Source organism: Heterodontus francisci, chromosome 3, assembly GCF_036365525.1.
Source record: "Heterodontus francisci isolate sHetFra1 chromosome 3, sHetFra1.hap1, whole genome shotgun sequence".
Lineage (NCBI taxonomy): Eukaryota > Metazoa > Chordata > Chondrichthyes > Heterodontiformes > Heterodontidae > Heterodontus > Heterodontus francisci.
Genome location: NC_090373.1, coordinates 198,622,591 through 198,643,321, shown reverse-complemented (window position 1 = coordinate 198,643,321; position 20,731 = coordinate 198,622,591). Strand labels below are relative to the sequence as shown.

The following is a 20,731-nucleotide window of genomic DNA, read 5'->3' as shown; positions in this document are numbered from 1 at the left end:
GCAGAGATAGTGGAGGCAATGGTCGAAATATTCCTGAACTCACTGGATTCCTGAAGGGTCCCAGCAGGTTGGAAAACTGCTAATGTGACGCCCCTGTTCAATGGAGGGAGGGAGACAAAAAGCAGGAAACTATAGACCAGTCAGCCTAAAGTAAAAGGTGTCGCTATGGGTACCCGCATGGGTCCTAGTTATGCCTGTCTCTTTGTGGGATATGTCGAGCATTCTTTGTTCCAGTCCAACTCAGGCCCCCTCACCCAACTCTTTTTCCGGTACATTGATGACTGTATCGGTGCCGTTTCCGGCTCCCGCCCCAAACTGGAAAACTTCATCAACTTTGCTTCCAATTTCCACCCTTCTCTCACCTTTATATGGTCCATCTCTGGCACTTCCCTTCCTCGACTTCTCTGTCTCCATCTCTGGGGATAGGTTGTCTACTAATATCCATTATAAGCCCACCGACTCCCACAGCTACCTCAACTACACTTCTTCACACCCTACCTCCTGTAAGGACTCCATTCCATTCTCCCAGTTTCTCTGTCTCCGACGCATCTGCTCTAATGATGCTACCTTCCATGACGGTGCTTCTGATATGACCTCCTTTTTCCTCAACTGAGGATTTTCCCCCACTGTGGTTGACAGGGCCCTCAACCGTGTGCGGCCCATTTCCCGCACCTCTACCCTCACCCCTTCCCCTCCCTCCCAGGACCATGACAGGGTTCCCCTTGTCCTCACTTTCCACCCCATCAGCCTCCATATCCAAAGGATCATCCTCCGCCATCTCCAGATGCCACTACCAAATGCATCTTTCCCTCCCTTCCCCTGTCAGCATTCCGAAGGGATCGTTCCCTCCGAGACACCCTGGTCCACTCCTCCATTACCCCCACCACCTCGTCCCCATCCCATGGCACCTTCCCCTGCAATCGCAGGAGGTGTAATACCTGCCCATTTACCTCCTCTCTCCTCACTATCCCAGGCCCCAAACACTCCTTTCAGGTGAAGCAGCGATTTACTTGTACTTCTTTCAATGTAGTATACTGTATTCGCTGCTCACAATGTGGTCTCCTCTACATTGGGGACACCAAGCGCAGACTGGGTGACCGCTTTGCGGAACATCTCCGCTCAGTCCGCAAGCAGGACCCTGAGCTTCCGGTTGCTTGCCATTTCAACACTCCCCCCTGCTCTCATGCTCACATCTCTGTCCTGGGATTGCTGCAGTGTTCCAGTGAACATCAACGCAAGCTCGAGGAACAGCATCTCATCTACCGATTAGGCACACTACAGCCTGCCGGACTGAACATTGAGTTCAATAATTTCAGAGCATGACAGCCCCCCCATTTTATGTTCATTTTTAGTTATTTTTTTCTTTTTTACATTTTTTACAATCTTTTTTTTGCATTTATTTCATTTCATCTTAGTTTGTTCAGTTTGCTTACCCACTGTTTTTTTTCAGGTTTGCACTTGCTGCTGTTCAATATTCAGTCCTTTAACACCTAATCTGTACTAATGCTTTGTCTTTCAACACACCATTAACATATTGTTTGCCTTTGCTCCATGACCTTTTGGTCAGCTATGTGGCCTTGTCCAATCTACACCTTCTCCTTTGTTATACCTTGCCCCACCCCCACCTCACTTGCTTATAACCTGTGACTTTTCTAATATTTGTCAGTTCCGAAGAAGGGTCACTGACCCGAAACATTAACTCTGCTTCGCTTTCCACAGATGCTGCCAGACCTGCTGAGTGGTTCCAGCATTTCTTGTTTTTATTCCAGATTTCCAGCAATTGCAGTACTTTGCTTTTATTTTAGCCTAACATTGGTCATTGGGGAAATGCTAGAGTCCATTATTAAGGAAGAAATAGCAGGACGTTTAGAAAAGCTTAATGCAGAGTCAACATGGTTTTATAAAAGGGAAATCATGTTTGACAAATTTGCTAGAGTTCTTTGCGGATATAACAAGCAGAGTTGATAAAGGGGAATCAGTAGATGTCGTGTATTTAGATTTCCAGAAGGCATTCGATAAGGTGCCACATAAAAGATTATTGCACAAGATAAGAGCTCATGGTATTGGGGTAACGTATTAGCATGGATTGAGAATTGGTTAACTCACAGAAGACAGAGTCAGGATTAATGAGTCTTTTTCAGGTTAGAAAGACATAATTAGTGGAGTGCCACATGGATCAGTCCTAGGTCCTCAATTATTTACTAACTATATTAATGACTTGGAGGAGGGGACAGAGTGTAATATATCCAAGTTTGCTGATGATACAAAAAAAGGTGGGAGGGCATGTCGTGATGAGAACAAAAGGAATCTGCAAGGGCACATAGATAGGTTGAGTGAGTGAGCAAAAACTTGGCAGATGGAGTTTAATGTTGGAAAGTGTGAGGTCATGCACTTTGGTAGGAAGAATCAAAAGGCAGACTATTATTTAAATAGAGAGACACTCCAAAAAAGTGCAGCAGAGGGGGATCTGTGTGTTCTTGTGCATGAAACACAAAAAGTTAGCATGCAGGTGCAGCAAGTAATTAAGAAGGCAAATGGAATCTTGGCTTTTATTGCTAGGGGATTGGAGTTTAAAATAGGGAAGTCTTGTTACAACTAAACAGGGTGTTGGTGAGGCCGCACCTGGAGTACTGTGTACAGTTTTGGTCCTTATATTTAAGAAAGGATATACTGGCATTGGAAGCAGTTCAAAAGAGATTCACTAGGCTGGTTCCTGGGATGTAGGAGTTGACTTATCAAGAACGGCCAAACAGGTTAGGCCTTTATTCATTATAGTTTAGAAGAATGAGGGGTGATCTCATTGAAACGTACAAGATTCTGAGGGGGCTTGATAGGATAGATGTTGAGATGATGTTTCCACTAGTGGGGGAATCTCGAACTAGGGGACATAGTTACAGAATAAGGGGACACACATTTAAAACTGAGATGCGAAGGAATTGCTTCTCTGAGGGTAGTGAATGTCTGAAATTCTCTAGCCCAGAGAGTTGTGGAGGCTAGATCACTTAAAAGTATTTAAAGAGGAGGTAGATAGATTTTTGAATTATCAGGGAGTTGAGGGCTATGAGGAGCAGGCCCGAAAGAGGAGTTGAGGTCTGGGGCAGATCAGCCATGATCTTATTGAATGGCGGGACAGGCTTGAGGGGCTGAATGGCCTACTCCTGCTCCTATTTCTTGTGTTATGTTCTGAAAGAGATAGGAGGGGCAAGACCATGGAGGGATTTGAAAACAAGGAAAAAATATGCAGAAAAGTTATTTTTGTGTATATAAACATGTCATGTAAATCAAACATGACTCAGTGTGCATTTCTGCGTAAGGACACTAGGGATTTGAATCATAGAATGGTTACAATACAGGAGGCAGCCATTTGGACCGTCGAGTCTGTGCCAGCTCTCTGCAAGAGCAATTTAGCTAGTTCCACTTGCCTGCCTTTTCCCTGTAGTCCTGCAATTTTTTTCTTTTCTGGTGCTTATCCAATTCCCTTTTGAAAGCCAAGATTGAACCTCCACCACACTCTCAGGCAGTGTATTCCAGATCCTAAACACTCGCTATGTAAAAGAAAGATTTTTCTCCAACAAAAGAAGTGCAGTGAACTGGACTGTAGTCCTGCAGAATGCAAGTCAGGGGTTTTAAAAAGACCATTCAGCCCACTGATGCCAATCTCTCCAGCATACAAATTTTCATCCTAGCATCCAACTGTAGCCAAATTCACTCCATTCTAAAATGAGAAAATTCATGGATGAGAAAAATATAAAATCAATGATTTGAATCCAAGACGAGTTCGAGCTGTAAAAACACTCTACCCAGATGAAGCCTAAAAAGGATCGAACAACCTCAATCTCAAAAGGAAGGCACAATATTCTTGAACAAGCACATCCTAATATGGTCACAATGACTGCTGAACAGCACACAGAAAATAGCTGTAAAAGCACGAGCTGTCTATTTGGGGAAAAGATAAAATTAATGAAAAATTAGTTATGTTTGGAGATTTAATTAAAGAATGTTAAAAACTGGTGCAAAAACGATATAAAAGCTCTCAAAAAATGAACACACAGAGTTGCAACTCTGCTGCAGGAAATCTATTTACAGCTTCCAGCACCCCATCTCCTATCAAAGGCTGCCCTCTGGTGATAGCTGAGGTCAGACACACAGGATTCAGCACAACATTCATAACCTCTCGAACCTCATGTTTAATGAGTCACATGGCCATCACTCTGGCAAAAGGGCAGACAGAGGGGACATAATCTGGTTTCTCCATTAGCGAGATAGCATCATCAATGCTCTCTATACCAGAATATCAGTGCAATGGGATATTGAATATACATGTTACTGTTTAAAAAATCAACCATCAATGCAGCATTAATACAAATATGATCTACTTGTTGATACAAGTATTTATCTTGGTTCAAATGCTTGAAATTGTGGCAGCTCGGTGACGTAGTGGTAATGTCACTGGACTAGAAATCCAAAGGCCCAGGCTAATGCTCCGGGAACATATTCAAATCCCACCATGGCAGCTGGTGAAACTTCAATTCAATTAATAAATCTGGAATTAGTTTCAGTAGTGGTGACCAAGAAACCAGTGCCAATTGTCGTAAAAACCCATCTGGTGCACTAATGTCCTTGAGGGAAGGAAATCTGCCATCCTTACCTAGCCGACATATAGCTCCAGACCGCAAGTAATGTTGCTGACTCGTCAATGCCCCCTGAAATGGCCGAGCAAGCCATTCAGTTGTACCAAACCGCAAGAGAGTAGTCTAAAAGGAATGAAACCTGACAGAACACCCGGTATCGACCTAGGCACTGGAAACGATAACAGCACACCCAGCCCTGGTTGACCCTGCAAAGTCCTCCATACTAACACCTGGGAACTTGTGCCAAAAGCGGAAGTGCTGTCCAACAAACTGGTCAAGCAACAGCCTGACAGTCACACTCATGGAATCATACCTTGCAGACAATGTCCTATGGGGGAGGCGGTAGCGTACTGGTATTGTCACTGGACTAGTAACCCAAAGATCCAGGTATTGGGGACATGGGTTCGAATCCCACCACAGCAGAAGGTGGAATTTGAATTCAATTAATAAATCTGGAATTTAAAGCTAATCTAATGATGGCCATGAAACCATTGTCGATTGTTGTAAAAACCCATCTGGTTCACTAATGTCCTTTAGGGAAGGAAATCTGCTGTCCTTACCTGGTCTGGCCTACATGTGACTCCAGATCCATAGCAATGTGGTTGACTCTTACATGCCCTCGAAATGGCCGAGCAAGCCACTCAGTTCAAGGGCAATTAGGGATGGGCAATAAATGCTGGCCTGGCCTGTGACGCCCACATCCCATGAAAGAATAAAAACACCATCACCATCCCTAGGTACGTACTGTACCACCGACAGGGAAGACACAGACACACCAGAGGTGGCAGCACAGTGGTATACAGTCGGGAGGGAATTACCCTGGGAATCCTCAACATTGACTCTGGACCCCATGAAAACTCATGGCATCAGGTCAAACATGGGCAAGGAAACCTCCTGCTGATTGCTATCTACCGCCTCCCCCTCAGCCGATGAATCAGTACTCCTCCATGTTGAACACCACTTGGAAGAAGCACCGAGAGTGGCAAGGGCACAGAATGTGCTCTGGGTGGGGGACTTAAATGTCCATCATCAAGATTGGCTCGGTAGCACCACTACTGACTGAGCTGGCTGAGTTCTGAAGGACATAGTTGCGTAACCAGGTCTGCAGCAAGTGGTAAGGCAGCCTTGACCTCGGCCTCACCAAAAACTTGTCGTAGATGAATCTGCCCATGACTGTATTGGTAGAAGTGACCATCGCACAAGTCCTTGTGGAGATGACATCCTGTCTTCACGTTAAGGATATCCTTCATCGTGTTATGTGGCACTTCCACCATGTTAAACGGGATAGATTTTGAACAGATCTAGCAACTCAAAACTGGGCATCAGTGAGGTGCTGTGGGCCATCAGTAGCAGCAGAATTGTATTCAATGACAATCTGTAACCTCATGGCTCAGCATATCCCCACTCTACCATTACCATCAAGCCGGGGGATCCACCCTGGTTCAATGACGAGTGCAGGAAGGCATGCCAGGAGCAGCACCAGGCATATGCAAAATGAGGTCAACCTGGTGAAGCTACAACACAACTACTTGCATGCCAAGCAGCTGAAGCAGCATGTGATAGACAGAGCTAAGCAATCCCACAACCAATGGATTAGATGTAAGCTCTGCAGTCCTGCCACATCCAGCACTGAATGGTGGTGGACAATTAAAAAACTAACAGGAGACGACAGCTCCACAAATATTCCCATCCTCAATGATGGTGAAGTCCAGCACATCAGTGCAAAAGACAAGGCTGAAGCATTTGCAACCATCTTCAGCCAGATGTGCTGACTGGATGATCCATCTTGGCCTCCTCCTGAAGTCTTCAGCATCACAGATGCCAGACTTCAGCCAATTCGATTCACTCCGCGTGATATCAAGAAACGACTGAAGGCACTGGATATTGCAAAGGCTATAGCCCCTGACAATATTCCGGCAATAGTACTGAAGACTTGTGCTCCAGAACTGGCCGCGCCCCTAGCCAAGCTGTTCCAGTACAGTTACAACACTGACATCTACCCGACAATGTGGAAAACTGCCCAGGTATGCCCTGTACACAAAAAGCAGGACAAATCCAAGCCGACCAATTACCTCCCCTCAGTCTACTATCTATCATCAGCAAAGCATTGGAAAGTGTTGTCAAAAGTGCGATCAAGTGGCACTTACTTAGCAATAACCTGCTCAGTTTGAGTTCCACCAGAACCACTCAGCTCCTGATCTCATTTCAGCCTTGGCCCAAACATGGAAAAAAGAGCTGAACTCCAGAGGTGAGGTGAGAGTGACTGCCCTTGACATCAAGGCAGCATTTGACCGAGTATGGCATCAAGGAGCCCCAGCAAAACGAGTCAACTGGAATCAGGGGGAAAACTCTCCGTTGGTTGGAGTCATACCTCGCACAAAGAGAGATGGTTGTGGTTGTTGGAGGTCAATCATCTCAGTCCCAGGACATGACTGCAGGAGTTCCTCAGGGGCAACCATCTTCAGCTGCTTCATCAATGATCTACCCTCCTCCATATTGTTATTGCTATTACTGAGACTTGGTTGAGGGAAGGGCATGATTGGCAACTAAATATCCCAGGATATCGATGCTTCAGGTGGGATAGAGAGGGAGGTAAAAGGGGTGGAGGAGTTGCATTACTGGTCAAAGAGGATATCACAGCTGTGCTGAAGGAAGGCACTATGGAGGACTCGAGCAGTGAGGCAATATGGACAGAACTCAGAAATAGGAAGGGTGCGGTAACAATGTTGTGACTGTACTACAGGCCTCCCAACAGCGAGCGTGAGATAGAGGTACAAATATGTAAACAGATTATGGAAAGATGTAGGAGCAACAAGGTGGTGGTGATAGGAGATTTTAATTTTCCCAACATTGACTGGGATTCACTTAGTGTTAGAGGTCTAGATGGAGCAGAATTTGTAAGGAGCATCCAGGAGGGTTTTCTAGAGCAGTATGTAAATAGTCCAACTCAGGAAGGGGCCATACTGGACCTGGTGTTGGGGAATGAGCCCGGCCAGGTGGTTGAAGTTTCAGTAGGGGACTACTTTGGGTGCTACTTGAATAGTGATCACAATTCCGTAAGTTTTAGAATACTCATGGACAAAGATGAGAGTGGTCCTAAAGGAAGAGTGCTAAATTGGGGGAAGGCCAACTATACCAAAATTCGGCAGGAGCTGGGGAATGTAGATTGGGAGCAGCTGTTTGAAGGTAAGTCCATATTTGATATGTGGGAGGCTTTTAAAGAGCGGTTGATTAGCGTGCAGGAGAGACATGTTCCTGTGAAAATGAAGGATAGAAATGGCAAGATTAGGGAACCATGGATGACAAGTGAAATTGTGAGACTAGCCAAGAGGAAAAAGGAAGCATACATAAGGTCTCGGCGGCTGAAGAAAGACGAAGCTTTGAAAGAATATCGGGAATGTAGGACCAATCTGAAACGAGGAATTAAGAGGGCTAAAAGGGGTCATGAAATATCTTTAGCAAACAGGGTTAAAGAAAATCCCAAAGCCTTTTATTCATATATAAGGAGCAAGAGGGTAACTAGAGAAAGGATTGGCCCACTCAAGGACAAAGGAGGAAAGTTATGCGTGGAGTCAGAGAAAATGGGTGAGATTCTAAACGGATGTTGAGGTTAGGGACAGATGTTTGATTACTCTAGGTCAAGTCGGCATAAGGAGGGAGGAAGTGTTGGGTATTCTAAAAGGCATTAAGGTGGACAAGTCCCCAGGTCCGGATGGGATCTATCCCAGGTTACTGTGGGAAGCGAGAGAGGAAATAGCTGGGGCCTTAACAGATATCTTTGCAGCATCCTTAAACACGGGTGAGGTCCCGGAGGACTGGAGAATTGCTAATGTTGTCCCCTTGTTTAAGAAGGGTAGCAGGGATAATCCAGGTAATTATAGACTGGTGAGCCTGACGTCAGTGGTAGGGAAGCTGCTGGAGAAGATACTGAGGGATAGGATCTATTCCCATTTGGAAGAAAATGGGCTTATCAGTGATAAGCAACATGGTTTTGTGCAGGGAAGGTCATGTCTTACCAACTTAATAGAATTCTTTGAGGAAGTGACAAAGTTGATTGATGAGGGAAGGGCTGTAGACGTCATATTCATGGACTTCAGTAAGGCGTTTGATAAGGTTCCCCATGGCAGGCTGATGGAGAAAGTGAAGTCACATGGGGTCCAGGGTGTACTAGCTAGATGGATAAAGAACTGGCTGGGCAACAGGCGACAGAGAGTAGCAGTGGAAGGGAGTTTCTCAAAATGGAGACGTGTGACCAGTGGTCCACAGGGATCCGTGCTGGGACCACTGTTGTTTGTGATATACATAAATGATTTGGAGGAAAGTATAGGTGGTCTGATTAGCAAGTTTGCAGACGACACTAAGATTGGTGGAGTAGCAGATAGCGAAAGGGACTGTCAGAGAATACAGCAGAATATAGATAGATTGGAGAGTTGGGCAGAGAAATGGCAGATGGAGTTCAATCAGGGCAAATGCGAGGTGATGCATTTTGGAAGATCCAATTCAAGAGTGAACTATACAGTAAATGGAAAAGTCCTGGGGAAAATTGATGTACAGAGAGATTTGGGTGTTCAGGTCCATTGTTCCCTGAAGGTGGCAACGCAGGTCAATAGAGTGGTCAAGAAGGCATACGGCATGCTTTCCTTCATCGGACGGGGTATTGAGTACAAGGGTTGGCAGGTCATGTTACAGTTGTATAAGACTTTGGTTCGGCCACATTTGGCATACTGCGTGCAGTTCTGGTCGCCACATTACCAAAAGGATGTAGATGCTTTGGAGAGGGTGCAGAGGAGGTTCACCAGGATGTTGCCTGGTATGGAGGGCGCTAGCTATGAAGAGAGGTTGAGCAGATTAGGATTATTTTCATTAGAAAGACGGAGGTTGAGGGGGGGACCTGATTGAGGTGTACAAAATCATGAGAGGTATAGACAGGGTGGATAGCAAGAAGCTTTTTCCCCCCCCCAGAGTGGGGGATTCAATTACTAGGGGTCACGAGTTCAAAGTGAGAGGGGAAAAGTTTAGGGGGGACATGCGTGGAAAGTTCTTTACGCAGAGGGTGGTGGGTGCCTGGAACGCGTTGCCAGTGGAGGTGGTAGACGCAGGCACGATAGCGTCTTTTAAGATCTATCTAGACAGATACATGAATGGGCAGGAAGCAAAGAGATACAGACCCTTAGAAAATAGGCGACATGTTTAGATAGAGGATCTGGATCGGCGCAGGCTTGGAGGGCCGAAGGGCCTGTTCCTGTGCTGTAATTTTCTTTGTTCTTTGTTCTATAAGGTTGAAGTGGGGACGTTCACTGATGATTGCGCAATGTTCAGCACCATTCGCGACTCCTTGGATACTGAAGCAGCCCGTGTCCTATTGCAGTCAGACCTGAACATCCAGGCTTGGGCTGATTGGTGGCAAGTAACATTCACACCACACAAGTGCCTGGCAGTGGCCACCAAGAGAGAATCCAACCTTCTCCCCATGACATTCAATGGCATCACCACTGCTGAATCCCCCACTATCAACATCCTGGGGCTACAAGAACAGGTCAGAGGCTAGGAATTCTGCGCGGGTAACTCACCTCCTGTCTCCCCAAAGCCTATCCACCATCTACAAGGCATAAGTCAGGAGTGTGATGGAATACTCTGCACTTGCCTGGATAAGTGCAGGTCCAACAACACTCAAGAGGCTCCAGGACAAAGCAGTCCACTTGACTGGCACCCCATTCCCAAACATTCACTCCCTCCGCCACCAACGCACAGTGGCAGCAGTGTGCACCATCTACAAGATGCACTGCAGCAACTCACCAAGGCCCCTTTGGCAGCACCTTTCAAACTCACGACCTCTATCACCTAGAAGGACAAGGGCAGTAGATACATGGGAACACCACCACCTGCAAGTTCCCCTGCAAGCCACACAGCACCCTGACTTGGAACTATAATTAGCGTTCCTTCACTGTCACTGGGTCAATATCCTGGAACTCCCTTCCTAACAGCACCGATGTACCGCTACCACATGGACTGCGGTGGTTAAAGAAGGCAGCTCACCACCACCTTCTCAAGAGCAATCAGGGCTGGGCAATAAACGCTGTCCTAGCCAGCAAAGCCCACATCTTGTGAAAGAATTTTTTAAAAAGCTTACAATTATGGGACAATTCTTTGCTTGTTGGTACCTGAAGTGCGTGTCAGCTTGGTTCAGTGGTTGTACTCTGACCTCAGACAGGAGGGTGTAGGCTCAAGCTCCAATGCAGGAATTGAGCTCCTAACCTAGTCTGAATCTTCAGATCTGCATTATAAGAGGTGCCTTTTTTCAGGTGCGACAGAAAACAGGGGACCTAATTGTATGTTCGGATGGATGTAAGAAGTTCCCATGGGAGTACCCAAAACAGGAACAGGGAGTTTTCCTGATGTCCTGGCCAAAATTCTTCCTTCAACTAATACAATCCAAAAATGAAATTTATTTGGTTATTCATTTCAATCGCTGTGCACAAGACAATCGTCACAAAGCCTACACAACAGACTGATGTTCAAAAAAAAAAGATAATGTTTTAGCTGTGAAACCCTTTGAGATGTCCTGAGAATGCAATAAGATTCTAAATGTACAATAAAAGTAGATACTGCAGATGCTGGAAATCTGAAATTAAAAAAAAAATGATGGAAATATTTAGCAGGTCTGGCAGCATCTGTGAAGAGAGAAGCAGAGTTAACGTTTCAGGTCAGTGACCTTTCATCAGATTCTAAGTGTCATCTCTTTCTTGTGGCATAGAGGCAGTCTCATCTGCTGCACAGTAGCTGAACACAGTAATGCTGTGGGAATATAATTACCTCTAAGGTTCCCTCCACCTCACCTTGATCATATCTTGCCAATCCTTCACTGTTGCTGGATCAATATTCTGCAATTCCATTGTGAGATCACAACCATCACCACAAGGAATGCAGAAGTTCCAAGACAACCCATCACTTTCTCAGAGCAACTAACGATGGGAAATGCATACTAGCCTTGCCCACATCCTGGGAACAAATCAAACTACATATTTGGAACAACGCCTTTTGAGTTCAATGAAAAATTGAAACTAATTAACCAGGATTAGGGATGTCAGCAACCAATCAGCTGACATCTGTGCAGTTGGACAGTCTAAATTTGCCTTTGTTTAATTACTTCTTTTGTGATCCTGGTGGATTCTTGGAATGTTGCAATTTTTGTCATTAATATTGTGTGTGGAAGGATGTTTTTCAATTATACAGAAAATCAAATTTGATTTTACGATGATATGCAAAATGTCTGAACCCCAGCACTGGGAGAAGCCATTTCACTTACCTGTTATATACATCCTTGCTCAGCCCAAGTGCTGCCACTTTGACCTGTCGTTGGGCACTGATCAGGCAGTTTCGAGAAGCCAAGTCCTTATGTACAAAGCGATGGTTTGACAGGTATTCCATCCCTAGTGCTACCTGAGTGCAAACACCCACCTCAAAAAGAAAAGAAAGACCTTCAACTACAAGATGCAGTACACCTGAAAAATGCCAACTTCCCTGATGGAAGTGGGTGAAAGGACCATCTGGTACAGGGTATCACAGATCAGATCTTGGGTTATGCTGATTTAGTTTGATCTAAGTTGGTCTATCAGTTCGAATGCTACAATTGGATTTCAGCACTCCTGGGCAGAGAAGAACCACCAGCCAAGATACCCGCACTCAACAGCTAATTTCTGATTAAATGTTTAGGTGGACCTTTGCAACGGTGGGACCAGGATCAGGTCCCAAGATCAAATATGAAAATTTACATTAACTTCACAGAAAAAAAACAACATTGCAAAGAGATGTGAACAAAAATCAGATGTTGAGCCAAAGAAGGAGATACCAGGAAGGGAAACTAAAAGATTGATCAAAGAGGGCCTGAAAGGAGGAGAGAGGGGCAGAGAGTTGGAACAGTTTAGGGAAGGAATTCCAGAAAGTGGGAACTGGACTAGACAGACACAGCTACCACTGGTGGGCTAAAAGGAGTGGGGGCTCACAAAATGTAGGAGGGATGAGCTGGTGATGGTTACTGACAGAGGGAAGAGAGAGGCCAAAAAGGATTTAAACATGATGAAAATTTTAATTCTGAGGCACTGGGAGCTAACATAAATCAGCAGGACAGGGTGATGGGTAAGCAGGACTTGCTGTGGGATTAGATACAGGCAGCCAAGTTTTAGATAAGCTGAAATTATGGAGGGCGGAGAATAGGAAAGAATTAGAAGAATCGAATTTGGCAGTGATAAATGCATGGATGAAGGTTCACTGACAGTTGGGCTAGGATAGGCATTTGGCAGGAAGAATAAAAAAAAACATTATCTAAATGGTGAGAGACTGCAGAGCTCTGCGATGCAAAGGGATCTGGGTGTCTTAGTGCATGAATCACAAAAGGTTAGTCTGCAGGTACAGCACGTAATTAGGAAAGCTAATAGAATGTTATCGCATATCGCGAGGGGAAGTGAATACTTATCCACGTTAAACTCCATCTGCCAAATTTTGGCCCATTCACCTAACCTATCCATAGCCATTTGTAAATTTCTTATTTCTTAATTGCAACTTACTATCCCACCTATTTTAGTGTTATCTGCAAATTTGGCTATCGTACCTTCTATCCCTGCATCCAAGTCATTTATATAGATTGTAAATAGTTGGGGCCCAAGGACCGAAACCCTGTGGCACCCCATTAGTTACATCCTGCCAACCAGGAAAGGACATAATTATCCCGACACACTGTTTTCTGTTGGTGAGCCAATCCTCTATCCAAGCTAATAAATTACCCCTAACCCCATGTAAACTTACCTCGTGTCTTAACCTTTTCTGTGGCACCTTATCAAATGTCTTCTGGAAGTCCAGATATACTACATCTGGAGGATCCCCATTATCCACTTTACTTGCTACATCTACAAAGGAATCTCGCAAATTAGTCAAACATGGTTTACCCTTCATAAAACCATGCTGATTCTGATGGATTGCGTTTTGACTTTCTAAATGTCCTGTTATTACTTCCTTAATAATGGATTCTAACAATTTCCCAACGACAGATGTCAAACTAACTGGTCTACAGTTTCCTACTTTCGCCTCCCTCCCTTTTTGAGGGCGTTATATTAGCATTTTTCCAATCCACTGGAACCTTTCCTGCATCCAGGGAACTTTGGAATATTATAACCAATGGATCCACTATCTCCGCTGCCACTTCCTTTAAGACCCTGGGATGTAGGCCATCAGGCCCTGGGGACTTGTCTGCCTTGAATCCCGATAGTTTGCTCAGTACTTTTTCCCTAGTGATGATGGTTGTTCTAAGTTCCTCCCTTTCTATAACCTCTGCATTACCTGTTACTATTGGGATGGTACTCGTGTCCTCCACCGTGAAAACTGAGGCAAAAATACTGATTTAGTGTCTCCGCCATTTCTGTGTTCCCCACTATTAACTTCCCAGTCTCATCCTCCAAGGGACCAACATTCACTTTAGCTACTCTCTTCCCTTTTATATACTTATAGAAGCTTTTGCTATCCGTTTTTATATTTTGCACTAGTTTTCTTTCATAATTTACCTTTGCTCTTTTTATTACTTTTTTAGTAACCCTTTGTTGATCTTTAAAAGTTTCCCAATCTTCCAGCCTGCCACTGGCCTTTGCAATATGGTATGCCTTAGTTTTTGTCTTTATGTTATCCTTAACTTCCTTGCTCAGTCATGGATGTTTTTCCCCCCTTACAATCTTTTTTCCTCTCTGGAATATATTTTAGTTGGGAGGAATTGAATATCTCCTTAAACATCTGCCACTGCTCATCAACTGTTCTACCTTTTGGTCTTCCTGCCCAGTCCACTAGGGCGAAATCTGTCCTCATGCCGAGGTAACTACCTTTGTTTAACTCCAGAACGCTAGTGTAGGACTCCAGTTTCTCGCCCTCAAACTGAATTTGAAATTCTAGCATGCTATGATCACTCTTCCCTAAAGGATCCTTAACTATGAGAACATTAATTAATCCCACCTCATTACACAATACCAAATGTAGAATAGCATGCTCCCTGGTTGGTTCCACAAAATATTGCTCCAAAAAACAATCTCCAATACATTCAATGAACTCTCCCTTGAAGCTACCCTTACCAATTTGATTAATCCAGTCTATATGCATATTAAAATCACCCATGATTATTGCTGTACCTTTCTGACAAGCCCCCATTATTTCCTGGTTTATACTGTGCCCTACTGTGGAATTACTGTTTGGGGATCTATAGATTACTCCCACCAGGAACTTCTTTCCCTTGCTATTTCTTATTTCTACCCAGACTGATTCTACGTCTTGATCTCCAATGTCTATATCATTTCTCACTACAGCACTGATCTCTTCCTTTACTAACAAAGCTTCACCACCTCCTTTTCTTTCCTGCCTATCCTTCCGAAATACTGAGTACCCTTGGATATTCAATTCCCAAACCTGATTTCCTTGCTTGGGGGTGATAATGGAAGTTTCCAAGTGAGGGGGACAATTTTGACGAAAGGGAAACATTTACAATGTCAGCTAGCATGGGGGTTACGATGGGACATTGGGTGGTCAGCAGTCTGGAGTGGATAAGGCCAAGGGAGCAAGAGATGGGTCTCATGGGCGAGATGAGTTGAAGGCAGAATGAAGGGAGATGGGAGACAAACCACAGAGATGTGTGGCTTTAGTGCTAAGGCAGGGAGAATCCTGACGGGAGGTTTGGGTTGGTGAGCAAAGGAAAGAGGAAAGCAACAGAGGCAGCTGAACAAGTGGTCTCAACCTTGGTGACAAAGCCGTTGGGTTCATCATGCTTGCTGGAGGTGAAGGTGACGGGCAGAGGGGTTTAAGTGACTTGTTAGTAGTGAAGAAAAGGAGATGGAAGTTTTGCTCTCCAATATGATCCTGGCTGCAACAGAGGAGAATAAAGGCCGATGGTACTTAACATAGTCCAGTCTGATCCAGTGATGGCTGACTAAAGCGATTGTGTGCCAGATACAGTCAAGCCTGCACCCCTTGAACTTGAAACCAAAATGCGGACCATTCTAGCACCCCTCAAAAGATGGAGGCGAGAGAACAGATGACCAAACTGACAGATGAAGTGCTGTGCCAAATGAAACGCCAAGACTGTAAAATTTGAGGGTGTTGTTCCAACTGATTTGGGAGAAGAGTTTTGTCTAGGGATGGACGAGGGTAGTGGGTTCTGGGTGGTGAGGGACACAAAGAAGTGGTCAGAGATGGCCTTGGAAATAACATGCTGGCAGTCACTGTATAAAAGAATGGTCAACTGACCAACATACATAGATTAGTGCCTATGGAACTGCACTCGAGCAAGGAATTAACACCTTCAGGATAGAAGGGGAGAGAGAGAACAGTCAAATCACTACATCCAGCAATATTTTGCATAAATATAGACTCGTACATGGAACGATATGATCTGGGGAATGGCACAGAAACTCTTTCATCGGTTACTTTACATTTGTTGGCTTACAAAATGCATGCACTCTCAATCAGCAGCGTTAGAGCATTTTCCCATTCTGCACCTCAAACATACACTGTGTGCAGCATTGATTACAGTTAGACTGAAAGTGGGGAAGAATTCACTTAATGGCTTTGATAGTAAATACACCACCGTGTTTGGTACCATCCTTCTCTACTTGTCTGCAGCCTTTGACGCAGTTCATCACACCATCCTCCCCCAACGCCTCTCCACAGCTGTCCAGCTGGGTTGGACTGCTCTTACCCGATTCCATTCTTATTTATCTAATCATAGCCAGAGACCTGCCATCAATGGCTTCTTGTCCCATTCCCACACACTAACCTCTGGTGCCCCATTCTTGGCTCCCTCCTACTTCTCATCTATATACTCTGGATTACTACCTGAGCCCCAAGCAAATTGGGATACGGTAAATAAGATTAGAGAGTTAAATGCATGGCTCAAAGATTGGTGTCGGAGAAATGAGTTTCAATTCATGGGGCACTGGCACCAGTAATGGGGATAGCGGGAGCTGTACCGCTGGGGTGGACTTCGCCAGAACCATGCTGGGACCAGTGTCCTGGAGAATTACTTAATAGGGCTGTAGATGGAACTTTAAACTAAATAGTTGGGGGGAGTGTTCCGCTAAGAGGAAATTTAGAAAGTTATTGAGAAAGGACAAGGCAATAGTTCAGGGTAGCAATACGGGTAATGATAACCAGAGTGAGACAAGAAGGGACAAAGTGTACAAACATAAGAGCAATTAAGGTCAGAGCAGGGAAAAATGGTAAGACGACAGAATTAAAGACTCTTTATCTGAATGCATGCAGCATTCATAACAAGATGGAAGAATTGATAGCACAAATAGAAATAAATGAGTTTGATACGACAGCCATTAAAGACATGGTTGCAAGGTGACCAAGGCTGGGAATTAAATAGTCAAGGGTATTTGACATTTTGGAAGGATAGGAAGAAAGGAAAAGGATAAGTCGCGTCGAACAAAGGATGAGATCAGTACAGTAGTGTGAAATGATCTTGGCTCGGAAGGTCAAGATGCAGAATCAATTTTGGTGGATACAAGAAATAACAAAGGAAAGTCACTGATGGGAGTAGTTTATAGGCCCCCTAACAGTAGCTACACTGTAGGTCACAATATAAATCAAGAAATAACGGGGGCTTATAGGAAAGGTACTGCTATAATCGTGGTCTATTTTAATCTTCATACTGATTGGACTAATCAAATTGGCAAAGGTAGCCTGGAGGATAAGTTCATGTGGTGTATTAGGATAGTTTATTAGAACAATACGTTCTGGAACCAACCCGGAAACAGGCTATTTTAGATCTGGCAATGTGTAATGAGAAGATTAATAAATGATCTCATAATAAGAGATCTTCTAGGCAAGAGTGATCACAACATGATGAATTTCACATTCAGTTTGAGGCTGAGAAGTTTGGGTCTAGAGTTGTCTAAAGTGGACCTGGAAAATGGGTTAAAAGGCAAGATGATACAGAAGCAGTGGCAGACATTTAAGGAGATATTTCATAACTCTCAAAAATAAATTCCATTGAGAAAGAAAGACTCTGAGCAAGATGCAGCATCTGTGACTAACTAAGTAAGTTCAGGATGGTATCAAATTGAAAGAAAAAGCATACATTGCTGAAAAGATTAGTCGTAGGCCAGATGATTTGGAAAATTTTAGAAACCAGAGGATTACATAAAAAAGGGAGAAATTAGAGCATGAGAGTATACTAGCAAGAAATATAAAGACAGACAGTAAAAACTTCAATGTATATAAACAGGAAAAAGAGAAGCGAAAAAGTGTTGTCCCTCAGAGGATGGGACTGACGAATTAATAATGGGAAAAAAGGAAATGACAGACTTTGAATAAGCATGTTGTATCTGCCTTCATGGTAGAAAACACAAAAAGCATCCATGAATAGTAGAAAATCAAGAGGCAAAAGGGAGAGCGGAACTTAAAACAACTCACTAGCGTCATGCGCATAAGTGCAACGATACAAACATCGACAAAAATCGGAAGAGTTATAAAACCTGGCTTTGTCTTTTAAAAAATGGAGCATTATTTTAAAAAGTGAACAATGCTCCAAAATGGCCACCGAAGAAAAAAGGGCTTCGCCTTTGTTTATTCAAAGTGTCCGACACAGACAAAGGAAAATCTTCAAAACTAAAAAGGTGTCAATTGCAACCATCTACACCCATCCTAAAATATTCCAGAATTGAATACCTTCTTCTGAACCAAAGGTGGTGTGACATAGCCATGTCCTGGGCCATTGTGTGATCACCATGCGGGAAGAGAATAAAGCGTCTCCTACCCGGAGGCGAGAAATAACACAGCTTTACCTTCAAAAGCAGCCCAGAGAGGGGACCCCCAGAAAAGCAGCATCCAGAAGCTCGTTTCCAGCAAGCCAGAAGGCACATGCCCTGCTGTAGAATTCTGCATCTACACTATACAGCAGTGAACCAGTAGTGATCCACTGACTTCAACTGAACTTTCAACCAAGAGAGGAATCTACAATCACCTCAGGCCTGCAACCGAGAACTCGATTTCCAAGAGAATTCAAAAGGTTTACCATGACCTCCCTCGAAAACTACCTCCCACTTATAATCACTTACCCCTTTTTCCTCTCTATCTGTCTCTTCTTGTGCAAGCAAATGCATTTGTCACAATTTTTGTACAAGGCATCTTGATCAATAAATAATTGATTGTCTGTTTTAAACCTACAAGAAAACCTGTCGCTGTCTGCTTATTTGACAAATAAAACACCAAGGGGATAAACTCTAATAACAAACCACACTTGCTGCGGTCAGGTGGGAGCTGAACAGTGGGAACCACCCAAACCTCACCATGTGGCCGTAACACTAGATAAAAAGTACTAGGAAAACTAATAGGACTAAAGGCTGACAAGTCCCCTGGACCCGATGCCCTGCATCCTAGGGTCTTAAAAGAAGTGGGTGCAGAAATAGTGGATGCATTAGATGTAATCTTCCAAAATTCCCAGGATTCTGGAAAAGTCCCAGCAGATTGGAAAACGGCAAATGTAACACCTCTATTCAAGACAGGACAATGACAGAAAGCAGGAAACTATAGGCCAATTAACCTGACATCTGTCATTAGGAGGAATTAGTAGCAGGACATTTAGAAAATCATAATGAAATCAGTCAAACTGGTTTTATGAAAGGGAAATCACGTTTGAAAAATTTAGAGTTCTTTGAGCATGTAACAAGCAGCATAGATAAAAGGGAACCAGTTGACGTGTATTTGGATTTCCAAAAGGCATTCGATAAGGTGCCACATTAAAGGTAATTACACAAGATAAGAGCTCATTGTGTTGGGGGTAATAAATTAGTCATGGATAGAGGATTGGCAAACTAACAGAAAACAGAGTCGAGATAAATGGGGCATTTTCAGCTTTCAAACTGTAACTAGTGGAGTGCCATAGGGATTAGTGCTGGGGCCTTAACTATTTACAATCTATATTAATGAGTTGGATGAAGGGAGCAAGTGTATTGTAGCCAAATTTGTGGGCGATACAGGGATAGGCAGGAAAGCAAGTTGTGAGGAGGACACAAAAAGTGTCTGCAGAGATATATTTACATGGAGAGACGGCAGAATGCTGCAGTACAGAGGGATCAGTGTGTACTTGTACATGAATCTCAAAAAGTTAGTGTGCAGGTGCAGCAAGAAATTAGGAAAGCAAATGGATGTTGGCATTTATTACAAGGGCGCTGGAGTATTAAAGTAGGGAAGTCTTGCAACAAATGTACAGGGCATTGGTCAGAATGCACCTAGAGTACTGTGTACAGCTTTGGCTCTATACTGAAGGAGAAATATAGTTGCACTGGTAGATGAAGCAGACTGTTTGCAATCTTGGTGCCATACTGACACAAAGCTCAGTTTTCAACCACTTAGCCACGCCGTCACTAAGACTGCCTATTTCCACCTCCGTAACATCACCTCACTCCACCTCTGTCTTAGCTCTTCTGCTGATGAAACTCTCATCCATCCCTTTGTTACCTCTAGACTTGACTATTCGAGCTCCTGTCTGGCCAGAGAAGGTGCACTAGACTGATTACTGGGATGAATGGGTTGTCTCAGGAGAAAAGGTTGAGTTGGTTGGGCCTGGACACATTGGAGTTTAGAAGAATGAGAGGTGATCTTACTGAAACATAAAATTCTGAGGGAGCTTGACAGAGTAGCTGTTGAGAGGATGTTCCCCACCGTGGAGGAATCTAAAATTAGGGGGCACAGCTTCAAAAGAAAGGGTCTCTCTGTTAAAACGGAGATGAGTAGAAATTTCTTCTTTCAGAGGGTAGTTTTGGAACTATTCCCAGAGAGCAGTGGAGCTGGGTTATTGAATATATTCAAGGCTAAGTTAGACTGACTTCTGATCTAAAAAGGGATTTAAGTGTTTGGGGGGGGCAGGTAGGAAAGTAGAGTTAAGGCCACAATCAGATCAGCCATGACAGAGAGAGAGGAGCACATCCCCAGGAGCAGAGGTTTAAAAAGCGTGATCACAGAGACACAGGCAAAGGCAGAGAGAGAGAGAGAGGCAGAGAGAGAGAGAGAGGCAGAGAGAGAGAGAGAGGCAGAGAGAGAGAGAGAGAGAGAGAGAGAGAGAGGCA

General features: G+C 44.1%; 1 protein-coding gene across 4 annotated transcripts in view; it reads right to left on the bottom strand.

The window, feature by feature from the left end:
• LOC137366035 (inactive tyrosine-protein kinase 7-like) overlaps nucleotides 1–20,731 on the bottom strand; it is a 583,411-nt gene that overhangs the window by 27,133 nt on the left and 535,547 nt on the right. For all 4 annotated transcript variants that reach the window (XM_068028160.1, XM_068028157.1, XM_068028158.1 and 1 more), the window contains one exon: nucleotides 11,938–12,089. In XM_068028160.1, the coding sequence (XP_067884261.1) occupies nucleotides 11,938–12,089 (152 nt within the window). The remainder of the gene's footprint in view (nucleotides 1–11,937; nucleotides 12,090–20,731) is intronic.